This window comes from Parasteatoda tepidariorum, chromosome 5 (assembly GCF_982258835.1).
Source record: "Parasteatoda tepidariorum strain Cologne lab strain chromosome 5, Ptep-v5.0, whole genome shotgun sequence".
Taxonomy (NCBI): Eukaryota; Metazoa; Arthropoda; class Arachnida; order Araneae; family Theridiidae; genus Parasteatoda; species Parasteatoda tepidariorum.
In genome coordinates, this window is record NC_141759.1 from 49,037,330 (window position 1) to 49,054,927 (window position 17,598).

The 17,598-nt window shown below is 32.5% G+C and overlaps 1 protein-coding gene across 33 annotated transcripts in view; it reads left to right on the plus strand.

Moving 5' to 3' along the window:
* The window catches only part of LOC107446127 (uncharacterized), a 36,750-nt gene extending 19,698 nt beyond the window's left edge, over positions 1 to 17,052 (plus strand). For 8 of the 33 annotated variants that reach the window (XM_087163832.1, XM_087163836.1, XM_087163837.1 and 5 more), the window contains 8 exons: positions 231 to 272; positions 5,902 to 5,943; positions 7,048 to 7,305; positions 8,514 to 8,759; positions 12,201 to 12,452; positions 13,574 to 13,693; positions 14,789 to 14,885; positions 16,956 to 17,052. In XM_087163832.1, the coding sequence (XP_087019958.1) occupies positions 231 to 272; positions 5,902 to 5,943; positions 7,048 to 7,305; positions 8,514 to 8,759; positions 12,201 to 12,452; positions 13,574 to 13,693; positions 14,789 to 14,885; positions 16,956 to 16,983 (1,085 nt within the window). In that variant the 3' untranslated portion in view covers positions 16,984 to 17,052. Of the gene's footprint in view, positions 1 to 230; positions 273 to 3,858; positions 3,901 to 4,270; positions 4,313 to 4,680; positions 4,723 to 5,096; positions 5,139 to 5,512; positions 5,555 to 5,901; positions 5,944 to 7,047; positions 7,306 to 8,513; positions 8,760 to 12,200; positions 12,453 to 13,573; positions 13,694 to 14,788; positions 14,886 to 16,955 lie in introns of all 33 variants that reach the window. The other 25 variants (XM_087163831.1, XM_087163834.1, XM_087163835.1 and 22 more) reach the window with 12 other exon arrangements.
* The last annotated feature ends 546 nt before the right edge of the window (positions 17,053 to 17,598 follow it).

Sequence of the window (17,598 nt, forward strand, 5' to 3'; positions counted from 1 at the left end):
GCGTATCATAAAAATTTTTTCGAAGTAAAATTTTAGTTTATTTTAATTTCATTTGTTGGAAGATTACCATAAGAAATCAGAAACTTCTTTTATTAGTTTTAGTTAAAAAATAAACGATACATGTTTATATTACTGCAGTTTTGTCTATAGTTCGATTGCTAAAAAAATTGATTTAGTAAATTCATAACAATTACATTTCAAAACATAAACAGTAAGCAAATTGTTTTCAGATTTAACTTCCACACCAGGAGAACTGTCGACAAGATTCAAATGTAAGTATATATTCCACTTTTTACAAAAATTAATCAGTGCTAAATGTGTTCATTAAGAGCTAAACTGTTAACCTTTTTATGCAAGTACTAAACAATAATTGTACACCCTAACATTAAACTTTTTAAAGACCAAACAACGCGTATCATAAAAATTTTTTCGAAGTAAAATTTTAGTTTATTTTAATTTCATTTGTTGGAAGATCACCATAAGAAATCAGAAACTTCTTTTATTAGTTTTAGTTAAAATATAAACGATACTTGTTTTATCACTGTAGTTTTGTCTATATTTTCATTGCTAATAAAAATTGATTTAGTAAATTCATAACAAATACATTTCAAAACACGACACGAAGTGTCCTTGCACTTGAACAACAACACGAAGTGTCCTTGGGGATCCTGGCTCTGGACACAGACAAATCTTGGCTGAGATATCCTTTTCTGCAGATAGAAGGTCTGCAGCACATCTCACATATGTTTCCTGGAATTTTGTGAAGGCGAACTGGAAACTTTACACAGACACCCTGGAGCAACTCTTACAAAGGAACCCTGTAGACACTCACTCCCATCCAGATGCTATTTGTGCTAAACTTAATTATATTCTGGATAGTGCTAAAATTGCTATTCCTAGGGGAAGAGTCAAGAGATACAGTAGTTCTTGGAGCGAAGAACTCCAACAACTAAAAGATAAACGTGATCGCCTACGAAGGAAAGCAGAGATCACTGGTAGGGTTCCAGATGTTATAAATTGGAGAAAGCAAGTGGCTATATTCAACAAGGCCATTATAACTGCAAAAAGGAACAGTTTTAATGAATTCATCTCTGAAATTAATTTCCAAAAAGATAGCTTGAAAACTTACAAATTTCTATCTCAATTGAAAAACCAATCCCCTCAAATTGCTAAACGCCCATTTCTTGTTGATGGAAAAGTTATATCTTCAGATACTAAAGTTGCCCACTGTTTCTTGAAGCACTTTTCCGGGCAAATCGTAAAGGTACATTCGCAAGAAAAATGTCCAGAGTGTTTAATCGCAGACTTGGTTGTGCCCAGAGTGGCTATTCTAATCTCCCGGTGAGCGAAACGAATATTTTTTGTGCTCCATTCTCCCAACACGAGCTAAATATGGCCCTGTTTAGATTGAAAAACAGCAAATCTCCCGGGGTTGATAACATCCACTCCGAATTTTTAAAGCACATGGGTCAAACTACTGAAGCCAACCTTCTTGCATTCTTTAACATAGTCTGGAATTCTGGCCGTGTGCCTTCATTGTGGCGTAAAGCTTTAGTCATTTCGGTCCACAAGAAAGGAAAAAACGCTGAAGATGTACGTAATTATAGACCAATATCATTGACAAGCCTTATGTGTAAAACAATGGAAAGAATGATTTACAACAGACTCAATTGGTACCTGGAGTCTCATTCCTTGCTTGCCGAAGAACAGGCTGGTTTTCGAAGGTCAAGATCAACTTCGCATCATGTAACTCTTTTTAGCCAAGCTATAAAAGACGTTTTGGATTCAAGGCAAGTTCTTACAGCAATTGCTGTCGATTTGAAATCAGCATACGACACAGTTTGGAAAGAAAATCTCCTACTCAAACTTTACAATATGGGAATAACTGGACACATGCTAATCTGGATCAAGAGTTTCATAGGTCAGCGCCTCTGCAGAGTCAGATACGGAACAAAACTTTCAAAATATGGCCAACTTCAGACTGGACTCCCTCAGGGAGCAGTCTTGAGCTGTATTCTTTTTAACATATATATCAACGACCTTGTCCAGAAGTTAAAATCTATCCCTGGTATCAAATGTCTACTCTATGCCGATGACCTCCTCATTTGGACTGAAACCCCAAAGAGAAGGTCTTCCTTCCTGACTGAAAAAGTACTAAACCAAGCCCTTACTCACCTTGAGGAATGGTGCCTGAAAAACAATATGAAAGTTAACGTTGAAAAAACTTGTTATGAAAGTTTCTCTCTTTCCCATAATAAATTAGATCTCTCATTGGCTTATGGAGGTGAAAACATCCAAACAACAGACAGTTTTACTTACCTAGGTGTGATATTCGATCGTAAGCTCACCTGGAGGCTCCATTCGGAAAACATAATTGACAAAGCTTCAAGTAGACTTTCCATCTTAAAGCGTCTGGCAGGCTGTAGATGGGGTTGCTCTAGATCAACTCTCAAAACAACCTATAAAACATTTGTTCTTCCGGTGATTACATACTGCTGTGAACCCTTAATTAGTGCTCCAAGTCAGGTTCGCAGATCCCTTGAGGTTTTTCATAATCAAGCACTTCGCTTGATCACTGGAGCTGTTAAATCCACCCCAATAGACGCTATGCTCCTTTGCACTGGACTTTGGCCGATGGAAAAAATAATTGAAGAAAAGGCCTTGATACTCTGGGAAAAAATATTACGGACTCCTGGATATCTTTCTCTTTGGAACCAGGAGAACCCCAGGCAGCGCCACTTAAAAACTCAAGCGGGTTTCCTACAAGGGGTGCTGAGCTTAAAAGACAAATACAACCTTTTTATTGAGCCCGAAGTTCTTCCCACTCCTTGTAGCCCACTGGACTACCAGACTTTCAATGTGGTCACAGACCTTGCTCTCAGAGTCCTAAAATCAGATTTTGATAGTGATGTCCTTAAAGGTATCTCTTACGCAACTATGAATGAGCTATATCCTGAACCTGAATGGTTGAGAATCTTTACAGATGGCTCCCGAGTGGATCAGCGGGTGAGTGCTGGAGCGGGAGTATTTTGTCACCTGTTCTCTGCTACGCTTCTGTTGGCTGCTATGCATCAGCCTACGGCGGTGAAGTCGAGGCTATTATAATTGCCCTAAAACAACTACAGTGTCGTACTGACCAATTTTCTAGCGCCGTCATCTTATCTGACTCTAAAGCAGCACTTCTTGATATTAACTCTCCACTGATTCCCCAATCCATCTCCATTCAGAAATGCATTGATTGTCTGAAAGACCTGACACTGAAAGGCAAGCAAATCGTCCTCCAATGGATCCCGGGACATTGCAGGATTTGGGGTAATGAAAAAGCTGATTTCTTGGCCAAGAAAGGAACAACTATTGCCCAAGCATCTCGTTGCTCCATCTCTCTGCACTCATTTAAATTGCTGGTCCGAAACCGATTCCGGAACATGCTCTCAGAGAATTTCCGTACAAGCAATATACACAAAACCTGGTTCAACCATATTTTAACTATCCCAAATCAGCCCAGGTTTACGGCAGTCGCTCTCTTTAGACTTGTAACGGGCCATGACTGTCTGGCCAAACACCTTTTTAGCATAAACATTTTTGACTCTCCTAAATGCAAGCTCTGTCGCCTTGGGGAAGACATGGACTTGCCCCATATTTCCATCTGTCCTGCGCTCATCTCCACTACTGTATGTGGACGCTACTGGGAAGCTAGGGCCCGTATGGGCTAAGCATGTCAATATGCATTTAATTCTATTTATCTCTTTTTGCCTTGTTTTTCTTGTTATTTTATCCTTTTGTTCTTTTAAATTGGCCTGCCATTGGAAATAAAAAAAAAACATTTCAAAACATAAACAGTAAGCAAATTGTTTTCAGATTTAACTTCCACACCAGGCGAACTGTCGACAAGATTCAAATGTAAGTATATATTCCACTTTTTACAAAAATTAATCAGTGCTGAATGTGTTCATTAGGAGCTAAACTGTTAACCTTTTTATGCAAGTACTAAACAATAATTGTACACCCTAACATGAAACTTTTTAAAGACCAAACAACGCGTATTATAAAAATTTTTTCGAAGTAAAATTTTAGTTTATTTTAATTTCATTTGTTGGAAGATCACTATAAGAAATTACAAACATCTTTTATTAGTTTTAGTTAAAAAATAAATTATACATGTTTTTATTACTGCAGTTTTGTCTATATTTTCATTGCTATTAAAGAATTGATTTAGTAAATTCATAACAAATACATTTCAAAACATAAACAGTAAGCAAATTAATTTCAGATTTAACTTCCACGCGAGGCGAACTGTCGACAAGATTCAACTATAAGTATATATTACACTTTTTGCAGAAATTAATGAGTGCTAAATGTGTTCATTAAGAGCGAAACTGTTAACCTTTTTATGCAAGTACTAAACAATAATTGTACACCCTAACATTAAATTTTTTAAAGACCAAACAACGCATAAAAAAAAATTTTTCGAAGTAAAATTTTAGTTTATTTTAATTTCATTTGTTGGAAGATCACCACAAGAAATCAGAAACTTCTTTTATTAGTTTTAGTTAAAAAATAAACGATACATGTTTTTATCACTGTAGTTTTGTCTATATTTTCATTGCTAATAAAGAATTGATTTGGTAAATTCATAACAAATACATTTCAAAACATAAACAGTACGCAAATTGTTTTCAGATTTAACTTCCACACCAGGAGAACTGTCGACAAGATTCAAATGTAAGTATATATTCCACTTTTTGCAAAAATTAATCAGTGCTAAATGTGTTCATTAGGAGCTAAACTGTTAACCTTTTTATGCAAGTACTAAACAATAATTATACACCCTAACATTAAACTTTTTGAAGATCAAACAACGCATACCGTAAAAATTTTGTCAGAGTAAAATTTTAGTTTATTTTGTTTTCATTTGTTGGAAGATCACCACATGAAACACTCAAAAACTTTCTTTATTAGTTTTAGTTAAAAAATAAACGATACATGTTTTTATTACTGTAGGTTTGTCTATAGTTCGATTGCTAATAAAAAAATTGATTTAGTAAATTCATAACAAATACATTTCAAAACATAAACAGTAAGCAAATTGTTTTCAGATTTAACTTCCACACGAGGCGAACTGTCGACAAGATTCAACTGTATGTATATATTACACTTTTTGCAAAAATTAATCAGAGCTAAATGTGTTCATTAGGAGCTAAACTGTTAACCTTTTTATACAAGTACTAAACAATGATTGTACACCCTAACATTAAACTTTTTGAAGATCAAACAACGCATACCATAAAAATTTTGTCAGAGTAAAATTTTAGTTTATTTTGTTTTCATTTGTTGGAAGATCACCACATGAAACACTCAAAAACTTTCTTTATTAGTTTTAGTTAAAAAATAAACGATACATGTTTTTATTACTGTAGGTTTGTCTATAGTTCGATTGCTAATAAAAAAATTGATTTAGTAAATTCATAACAAATACATTTCAAAACATAAAGAGTAAGCAAATTGTTTTCAGATCTAACTTCCACACCAGGAGAACTGTCGACAAGATTCAACTGTATGTGTATATTACACTTTTTGCAAAAATTAATCAGAGCTAAATGTGCTCATTAAGAGCTAAACTGTTAATTTTTTATGCAAGTACTAAACTATAATTGTACACCCTAACATTAAACTTTAAAGGACCAAACAACGCATATCATAAAAATTTTTGCAAAGTAAAATTTTAGTTTATTTTGTTTTCATATGTTGGCAGATCACCATATGAAATCAGAAACTTTTTTATCAGTTTTAGTTAAAAAATAAACGATACATGTTTTTATTACTGTAGTTTGGTCTATATTTTTATTGCTAATAAAAAAAAAATACACTTCCAAACATTAACAGTGAGCATATTGTTTTCAGATTTAACTTCCACAGGAGGAGAATTTTCAACAAGATCCAAATGTAAGTATATATATTGTAATGAAAATTATTTTATAACTTACTTGAAGTCATATATTCTAAACTAGTGTTAACATCCAATTTTAGATAAAATATTTTACACTTATCCGTTTTCCCAGTTGCATGTAATATCCCGCATGCTTCCGTTATACATAACTTTTAAAGTCATTGCGCGTTCTAGTATTTCTTTAATTGTTTTAATTTCCTTTTTTTTATCATTGTATCTTAAAATTGTGTTGCCGTTTAGCTATGAAAATGCATACTGTTCATAGCTGTTGAGAAAATTTTTTTGATAAAGTCTATGATCTTTTCGTACTGACAAAAAATACCTAGGAAAGTGAGAACATTTTGTAAAATTGTTTTGAGGAGTAGTATACGAACATTATTACGTTTATTTAAAATACTTATTTAAACAGAGCTTATTTCAAAATATATATTCAGTACATTAATTATTTTATGTGCCTAAATATATATATATTTGAATATTGAAAAAAAGGTAATTTTGGTCTCCGGTCTTCAAAACCTTTCAAATATTTCGATTAGGTCCTAAGTTTTATTTTATTTTATAACCGGTGTTGAACAGGCTACGCAATTTCGAGTTTACAAAGATCACTGTTCAACTCCGCAGCCTCGTAATTTTGAACGATGCCCAAAAATAAAGGGAACACCTGGATCGAGCATTGGGAGAAACTAGCCTTCGTGTAAGACATTTTGATGGAACGAACCTGCATTTACATTCATGGAGAGAAAAACCAAGAAACCTCCGACGGGTAGCCCGATAGCAAGGGGACTCTAACCCATGATCCGTCTACCTCTTGGGATATTTTACGTCAGCACTGTGGCTAGTGTGAGCCGGGTGCAAAATTCATACAGACCAGTTATCGCTGGGATTCGAACCAGGGCAATCTGTTTGGGATTCTACCGCTCTATTCCCTAAGCCACCACGGCCTCTGTAAATGGAGTGGATTGCATACAATAAGAACGACCAAATATAAATGCTCAAAAATTCATTACATCTAACTGATAATCTCATGCAATGCATTAATGTAATCTCATGCAATGTATTTATGCGACCTAATGCAATGTATCAATGTATACATTTTACAGCAATTTGTGATGAAGATAGAAATGACTGTGTCAATGGAGCAGAATGCTTACAACTTGGAAATCAACGATTCTGCCACTGCTTGAAAGGAACATATGGAGACAAATGTCAACACATGTGGGACTGTGATGAAAGATATAATTTGAAATGCAATTATAAGAATGGTGAAATTTGTGCATATAACACGACGTTGGAAGAATCGGAATGTTTATGCGTAGAAAGTGAATTGCAGTATGACACTGAACAGGGAAAGTGCAAAAGTAAATACAAACTTATTGTTTAAATATCTTGGAACAGGGAAATTTCTTATAATTCTAATAAAATCAAAACTAAGCCGAATATATTATTAAATTAAAAGTTATAAATTTTTCTTAATACTATTTAATATATGAAAAGTTATATGAAATCGAAACTATTCTTTGACTTAATTATAGTTTTATTTGATTAAATGTAAATAAATAAATAACACATGCAGCAACGTTAGCAGTACAGCAACGTTGACCTTACAGCAATATTAAATATCTAAATAAGCATATATATGCAACTGTACTATTTCAAATTAAAAAAAATCGTAACTTACGAACTATTAGTAAAATCAATTTTGCTATAGTTTCATTCAATTCAATGTAAACAAAAAGAAAAACTACATAGGAAACAGTGCCACATTTGCTTAAAATGACGAAGTCAAATATATATCTAAATACAGGATTAGCTTAAATGATTTTTAACCTCTCAGAGGACAGTATTTTCACAAGTATACAACCTGCAAAGGTAAGTGATACATTTAAGGATACAAACTCTCATCAAATTTTTAGCAGATATTAAAAACGTTCAAAGTGTATCCTTTTAGACACTCTTCACACTTTTTAATGGTAAACCATTTATGACCAAGAGCTTAATTGCATGTTTCGATCAATATCCGTCACAACTGCTGTGATGAGTCCTTGTAGTGTAGTTGGAATTGGAGGTACTTAAAATTTAAACTCTAATGCTAATAGCACCACAGACCCGTATCTGTGCTGATGTGACAGATATTGATCGAAATATGCAATTAAGCTCATGGTCGTAAGTGGCTTACCATTATAATATGTGACGGGTGACTAAAAGGGTACCCTTTGAACATTTTTAGTATATGCGAAAAACTTTGAGTATTTTGAGTACTTTAAATGTATTGATAGTTTTTGCACTTTTTATACTTGTAAATATTCAGTTCTTTGAAAGTGATCTAATCATTTCGCCTAAATACGGAATTTTCAAAAAAATGTATTTTAAATTTTTGAAAATTACTTGAACAAATAAAAGCAAAACATACAATAGTACAATTATTCTAAGAATGCGATTAAATTATGTCCGCTAGCAAAACTTAACGATTGAGAAGAAGTGGACCTGCAAATTATTTTCAAATTATTTCAGAACATTTTGATATTTCAATAAAATTAATTAATTTGAGATATAATTTCTTTTTCAGAAACATGTGTGGTTGGAAATCATGATTGTGAAAATGGAGCTATCTGTAAAACCGTTGGTAACTATGGTTTCTGTGAATGTCGTCCGGGTACTACTGGGCACAAATGTGAAAGAGTAACAGACTGTGACTTCATGAATTGCACCAATACTACTGGTGGAAGGTGCGATTATGACAGACGTTTAGAAATAGCTAAATGCGTGTGTGATAATGGTCTGAAGTACGATGAATATGCCTATGAATGTAGAGGTAAAAACAAACTAAACAATTCACCATTCAAACAGAAAGCGGTATTATCTAGCACTTTTAAAATAAATGTTGGCTAAATACCGGGGAAGCTAACATTTATTTTCATGATTGCCTCGATACTTCGGGAGGAGGGTGCGAGTATAACATTAATTTAGAAACAGCTAATTGCGTATGAGATAATAGTATGAAGTACGATGAATGAGCATATGAATGTGGAGACAAATTCAAAAATTTGCAGTTGAAACATAAAGATGTTTTATCAAGCACTCTTAAAAATAAATGTCAGCTAAATAGTGTTACAGAATATTTTCAGATTAAATATTGTTTGATAAATTATGGTCAAAATAAATATGATTTTCTGAAGCTTATATACACTATCTGGAAGAAAGTGATGGGACACGACACTATAACGACATAAACCTATATTTATCAAAATTAATAGGAGGTAGGGCCTCCTTTGGCTGCGATCACAGCTGCAACCCTTCTGGGCATGCTTTCCACTAAATTAGCCATAGTGGCAAGAGAAATTTCCTTCCAAATATTTAACAGGAAGTTCCATAGTTCATGCTTGCTTTTGGGGAGTGGGATGCAGGCTCTCAACCAACGGTACAATTCGTCCCAGAGAGTCCCTCAGTCTTGTAGCGACACAAAAAACGTGGAACAGTTGATTTTGAGCAGTTACGGAGACGGGATGTCTCCCTAATTGACACATTGGCAAGATGTAATCCAACTAACACTCCTTTCTCGAACTCAGACAACTGTTTCCGTGGCGGCATCTTGACAAAAACAAATCTAGTCGACTCCACAGAGTATTTATAGGATATGGCTGACACGTGATACTTATTAGTGCGCATGTATCAGCTGTATTGTCGACTTTTCTACTTTTCGAGGTGTGTCCCGTCACTTTCTTCAAGATAGTGTATAATGAAGCCTATATATAACTTATAGCAACCTAGTGAAACAATTGCAACGGCTTATTTTTTAAAAATAAATTTATGTATTATTCTCTAGTAAAATATGCCGCTGTCATACCGTTTATTAGTATCGGGGCATGGCTTTTTCGGTAATATCCATTATACAATACTCAAATTATAGCTCGAGAGGTGTGTGAGATAGCTGTTCAGCACGTAGTAAAGCATTAGGAAGCGTTTTCTATCTTATTTCTTGACAAAGATGGAAATAATTTTAATACTTCCGTTTAATATGCTTGAAAGGTTTCACACTCTTTCGGTGGTTTGTTTGACCTACGACTGCTGGGCAGATATTTCAATTATTATCAATTATCGTAAGAACTTTGACAATATCACGGTCATCTTATGAAAATCATTAAAACTGAAATCAAAGTATTTCCGCGTGTGCCAAGTAAGGGTAACAGCTAGACAGTGAAAATATTTGAGTAATATCTTGTTTAAAACTATCTTATCTTTCGCCTTTATAATAACACAAAGGTGTTAGGTTTAGAGGAAGGACTGAGGATTTAGAATATTTAAATACAGTAATGCTCTGTGCAGTTTGTTTGGTTACAATTGAAGTTTATATGTTGTATAAGATAATTTTGAAAGGTGACCAAGCTATTCGCAATGTCGGCTAGTTATATTAATTAGCGTTAAAATGCTTAAATATGGCAGTTTCTTTGATTATGCATATTTCTTTTAAATTTAATTAATGAATAATTAATTTAAAGTAGGAGTCCTTTTATTTACAATAACGTGGTTCGCGTATGAATAAGCGTAATTTGGAATGTCTTGGACAGTGTGCAAAATAAAAACTGACCACCCTGCATAACTTTTTATCTAATGATTAGATCTTCACGGTTTTAAGACTCAATTTTAATGGTTCTAGGGGTGACGTCAAATATGCTAGTTAACTAGTCAAGATGATATTTTAAGTTAGGAAATCTGAGACAAAAGCATACTTTGGCTGAATAAACAGGCCTTTTTTTCACGCATTCGGATTTTTGACCCCTAAATTATAGGGGGTAGAAATCTGGGATATATGGTCCCATTAGTTTGGTCTGGTCAGGAGAGCGGTCTAAAGTTTGAACCCCTTAATGTCTATTTTTATTTTATACGTATTTCGCTGTTTTTCAAGAAATGTTTAAGCGAATTGAAAAAAAAGTTGCACACAATTAAAACATTCGCTTATTCAGAGGTAATTCCTTACGAAATATAGCTTTTAGTAATTATTTTTTATTATTTTATTTATTAACAGTTGAAAAAATTTTGAATTGTAAGTTACATAATTTTCGATACCATTTTAAAGAATGCAAATCAGTTGAGGAGTACAAATCGAGAATCAAATTTCGAAAAAGTAAGTATTTTTTTTCCGTAAGTATTTTTATCCGAAATCCATATGCGTCGAGAAAGGAATGTTTCATCAGAGAAAGTAGGCTTTTGAGTCTGATTTCTTAATTTTAAAGTATCGTCTGCACTAATTATTAGCATATTTGTGGTCCCCCTTCGAACCATTAAAAGTGAATCTTAGAACGTGAAGATTAGATCAAAAAATATTAAGGGCTGTCCGTTTTTTGTATAGCACCAAGAGTAAGTAGAAACAAATATTTCATTTTAGTATTTTGGTGATGTCACCTCTTCTTTTCCAATATCAGTTTTGCTTGGGTTCAACTGTTTTAAGATACAAGCGATGAATAATTATTATAAACATGCAATAAAACCTCAAATTTGATTTGATTATTAGCTAGCAAAAGCCACTCATGCAATCTTTTAATTAATTAAAAATATAATTGTCTTCAGTTTAAAGACAACAAAGACATCCATGTTAATTCTATTCTAATCTGTCCCGCAGTGGACAGATCGTTAAGACACGGTTCCCAGTGGATCACCGAAGTCAAGCATCACTGGCTGCAGTTAGTGTGCGGGTGGGTGACCACTTGGATTAGTCTGCGTAGGGTCCGAGGGTGTGCGGTACTGGTTCTCGTTACTATGTTTTACCGTAAAGCGCTCGACTTCGCGTGCAAGTCGTCGGGCTACCGAAGCAGGGGTGCCATCCCCTCTGCAGAGGATCAAAATTGTAATGGCATGTCTTCGGATCATCCTCAGGGATGTTTCCCAGACCATCGCCAATAGCCCATTGTGCAGCTCTAGTACAACGTAAATGAATTACAACAACAACAACTATTCGAATCTTTTTATTATCATAAATCCGTAGTTTTTCAAATAAATTAAGTAAGTATAAAATAATTTGAGTAATAAATTAAAATTGATAGATTTAAACCAATTAAACTATTTGAATCAGCATCTCTCATATGAATAAACATTTTTATGTTGAAAACTGTTGAAAATTAACAGATATAATAACATTTTTTGCTTACTTTAAAAGAATTCAACTTGAATTTAAAAGAGATAGGCAGAAATATAATTTTGAAAGTGCGAGTGATTTTTCTACAGGTTGTATTAAATTCAATGTTCATTTAAATTTTAGAAATATGTAATCTTCAAAAGAATGATTGTCAAAATGGAGCTATGTGTGAAAAAGATGGTAACTACAGTTTCTGTAGATGTATCTCAGGTTCCTATGGACACAAGTGCGAAATTGTGGATGATTGTGAAAGTCAAAAAGTGATATGCAATGAGAATAGTGGAGCAAGGTGTGGAATTAACATGGATTTTAGAGGCACTGGATGTTTATGTGACAATGGTCTTAAATACGATGAAGAATCTCTTGCATGTAGAGGTAAATTAAATTTTACAAAAAGCGAAATTTTTAAAATTTAACTTTTGATCTAATGATTGAAATTTCCCTTACTAGTACTTGATATTAATACTTCGAGAACCTAATGGCAAAAAAGCAAATTAATTTGTATTACTTAGCCTGATACAAAAACATACATTCTTCGACGACGTATTCGGATTCTTGACCCTTAAAATATAAGAGTCAGTCGCGATCCGGAAAATATTGCTTCAATAGTTTACGCAGGAAATCTGTTGAAGGCTTGAACGCCTAAATGTTGATTCAATTTGTGCATAACTATGTCTCCATCTTAAGAGCCTCGCATCTTCGACCAGAGCTCTTAAAATTTGGATTTAATCATTTAAAATTGCGTAGATAAAATTAGTGTAAAACTTTGTAAATATTACAGCTAAAAATATTTTCGACCTTAAACAATATAAATCTCCGCTTTTATCATCCTTCATTTAGCACTTTCAACTGTCGATCTACTTTCCTGTGGTATCTCATATATTCTTAGAGTAGCAGCTGAAATTGTGACGTCAGCTTCATTTTGAGCTTATTCTTTGGCTGTTGGGCCTACATTTAGTTCTAATTATTCCAAAACTGTCAATACCTTCTTGCAACCTAAAGCTAAATAAGTTGCAATTTCAACTACTTATTCTTGCAACCTAAAGCTAAATAAATTACAATTTCAACTACTTATATTGAAAGTATCATCAATTATTTTTCTAATATAACTTAAACAAATTATTTCAGTGAAATAATTAAAATGGTAATATTTTATAAAAAAGGTTTTGATAAGAGTGATCAAATCTGTTAATCAACTGAGCTGACAAATTTATTTTTTCATACATGTCATAGTTCGTCCTTCTTTACTTTCGACTTATTGTGCTGTAAATTTTACCTTTTTGCAAAAATCAATTCAGTATTTTGGTGCAAAAATCTTAAAAGGATAAACTATTTAAAAATACAACAATCCTTTTTTTTTAATTTTTCGAATATTTCACTGTGCAGTAACCACTAAAGGTGTTCCCTTTTTACTTTTGCTCACTGTGTGAAATTTATCATTCATTTAAATAATTCAATGTAGGAATAGTGTTTTAATGATGTGATTTATTTCTTAGAAACATGCAACTTCTATAAAAATAAATGTGAAAATGGTGCACATTGCAATCGTATTGGATCCTACTTATTTTGTGACTGTCCTCCAGGATATTTTGGACATCGATGTGAAAAATTCAAAGGTGAGAAAAATTGAGCTGATGTAAAATATATATTGTAAAGAAAGTGCGGAAGCATCTATGTTTTAAAATTTGCATATACAAAGGTGACTTAATATATGGCAACATAGTTAGGTTAAGTAAAATTAATACATATTTTATATTTTAATTCATATCATTATGCATTTCATAATTTAACGAGAAGTATGTAAACAAAAACAAGTAACCCGAAAAGAACCCCTTTTTTTAAAAAAAATTTATGTAAAAAACTCATTTACTTAAAAAATGAATGAAAGTGGAGCAGGTAAACTTATTTCGAACACTCAAAAATGGGTGCCAAATTCTGAAGACTGATCAAAAAATGATAAAAGCAAGTGAGATTTGAAACAGAAAATGTAAAATAGTCGTCAAAAGCAATTTTATTTTATTTTATAACCGTCGCTATACATCCGACCCAATGTTTTGAGTTTACGACTATCATTGTTCAACTCCAAAGCCTTGTAATTTTGAACCCAATCCAGAAAATAAGGGAACTTCTGGATCAAGTAGTGGCAGAAATTTGCCATGGTGGGGGACTTTTAGATGAAACTAAACCGCATTTGCGTTACACGGAGAGGAAAGCCACCAAAACTCCCACGGTTAGCCGGATGGTAAGGGGGCTGTAACCCGTGATTCGTCTACCACTGAGGATATTTTACGCCATCACTGTGGGTGGTGCGAGTCGGGAGCAGAACATTGAAAGCAATTGAAAATTAATTTAACTATAAAAACAAAAATAGAAAAACCACAGCGGCCAATAGAGGCAAATCAGGACAGGATAACATTTCCCACGCGCTATGGAGAGATAAAGAGGAACTTATGTGGTTTGCAATAGAATCAGCATTCATATAAATTGAAAATTTCACGACATTTTAATCGAAAAAAAATTCTTTATTCGCCAAATTTTACGATAGTTGCTACAAGCTTTTTTGAAAAAAATCATGTTCACACAAAAATACAAAAACTACGTTTAACCATTGAATTAAAATTGAAAAAAATGCTTCTGCTTTTGCTGTATCTGAAATGAAAAAAAAACTTTCAATATAATTTTTTTACAAAAAATTTATGTGTATTTTCTAGATAAAGGTGAATACAGTCCAATATTATTCATATTACTATGCATCACATCTGGATTTCTTTTGATATCTACAATCACTCTAGTCACTGTTTTCATAAAGTAAGTAGTAGTTTGAAGAAATGTTTGTTTGGAGCAGAGTGTCCCATAATGGCTGCTCTTAATATAGATTCTAATATAGAATCTTCATGAAAAATGAAGCAGTAAGCACATTAGAAATCACGAGGTAGCATTTAGTAATACATATTGAACATTTTTCCAAATTCCATTTCATAACTATTAAAGTTTAGATGAGAAAAGATGTGAATTGTTATAAATCTGTCAATGGTTACTTAATTTCCTAATTTCTGATCTAAATTACTAGTTATATAATACCTAAAATTACCTAAATACACGTGAATTTCGAAAATAATTTTTAAATAAAATTATTTGCATTTAATTTCGATTTTCGGCTTTTTCGATTAGTAATAAAATGATATAGTTCTGATTGATTTCCATAAAAGTATGTTTTTTATACATGTACGCAAAATTTACAATTATTTTTAACACTGTACCGATAACTTCATGTTTATTACTTTTGGTCATATTTAATGATACATTTAAATTTATATTATATTTAATTATATCATGTATTTAAATTAAGCAATTGATATATTTAATGCTGTAGAGACTTAGGTAATTTTCTTACAAAAACTATTTTTGATACATTATTATAATACTTCATCTTACTGAAAACAACATTTGTGCTTATAGAAACCCATTTAAAAAATTCACTGAACTATAAAAAAAAAAAGAAAAAAAAAAAAAAAAAAGATACAGCTTGAAGACTGTGCTGGTTTGGCCGATTCCCCTACAGATGTTTGAAGGTCTAAGAGCTACAAAATTATTGCATTTTGTGAATTGCAGTAATCTTGTAATTGAACAAAACTTAAAAGTCCTACAGTAAATATGAAGTTAATAATTCTACAGTCAAAATTATACAGTGCACAATAGTACCATACAGTAATTACACAGCGTATTTACTCACTAAGCATGCAGTCAAAATTTAGTTGCAAGGAAATTAGAGTTTGGAAATGTTTGGCTTGCTGTTAGATAATGGACATTGGAGTTAGGTTCGGGTTAAGTTTTGTCAAATTAACCGTGGAACGGGTGAATTAATAGGTTTATCTGGGGTACCATCTATCTTGAGAAAAGGGAAATACTAGAGTCTTTTGTGTTGAGCATTTCTGATGCTTCGATCTGTCCGTGAATGAGGGTTCGCATTCCAATAGTCCAGGGTAACCAATTGGAGAGCACATGACAATATAAACTCTTCATTTGTTAAAGGAACATAATAAATATTGTATTCTAAAGTCTGAAGTTCCAACTACCGTTCAGCCGGTTATGAGACTAACAGATTAGTCCTCTCGGTCGTAGTTTGCATCCAGGGGCAATGTACTAAGTGGCATCATAAGGATCACCTTGTTGACGCAGATAAAATTCTAGTTCGTAATCTAATCGTAATAGATTTTCTCAGAGTTACCAGTTTCGATTCCCTTTTCTTGCTGTGGTTATTTGAGTGCTTTCGTTTAATATGGAAAAATAAAAAAAGAATTGTTACTTAACTATTATTTCCGAGTAAGTCCCTTAAGTCAAAGATAAATAAATAAATAAATAATAAGCTAATGAAAATAAATTTAGTTTTTAATCTAGTAGGATGTAATATTTAGTTTAGTAAGTAATATTTTACCTCTTTGGTTACTTGGGATTATTTACTTAAATATACTATTTTCGATAAAATAGCTTTTCTATTAACAAGTCTTCTACACATATGCTACTTATAGCTATAAAAGGAAATAAGTAGTAATAACAAGAAAACTAAGACAGCAACATTTAAAGAAGGAGTCACACAACATTGCATCATATACTAATTATTATATTTATGAAATATTTAACGAGGAAGTTTTATTATTAAATAAATTTTTCTTTCTTTTAAAAAAATAATGAAGTGAAAAAGTTATTCTTGAATTATTCGTTTGAAAAAGAGTGATTGAGTAGAGAATTTTATATATTTTTACTGATAGATGCAATTTAACTGATAGATGCAATATAGGACTTGTGTTGGTATATGAAATTCTGTTTTCTACTCATTTGGAAATTTCAAATGTAAAAATGAGTTTTTTTTTGTTTCAGATTTAGAAGCAGAAGAAATAAGTTATAAAAGAAAATATTTATTGTCTCTCTCAAATCATGTATGTAATTTAAATAAAATGTGTTTTTACTCTGAAAATAATGGCATTTATTGAATGATATATGATAATAATAAGTTATTTAAACATTAAACGCGAATTTACGTGCATTGCTTAGTCGTAAATATCGGTGAAATAAAAAAAAACCTGAACAATGTTTGAGCACAAAAGAGATAATATTGCGTCTGTAATTATATAAATTGTTTTAACAACTTCAGTTATGCAATCGCAAAAATAAACGTACAGTGCTCAAAATAAGTTTTGATCCTGGATAATCCTTAATAAGCTTTGATCTAATGATCCGATCTTCATGTTCTAGGACTCGATCTTAAGCATTTGTGGGCGTTATTTCAAATATACTAATTAATTAGTGCTGACGATATTTTAAGTTACGAAATCAGGCAAAAAAACATACTTTCATTTAAGTAACAGGTTCGGATAAACAGATTCGTCAGATTTTAATTTCTGACCCCCAAAATATGGGGGATAGCCGCAATCTGGAAAATATGGTCCAAATAGCTTAGTCAGGAGAGCTGTCCAAATTTCGACCTCATAATGTTAATTTGAATCTTTGAGAATAGAAAAAT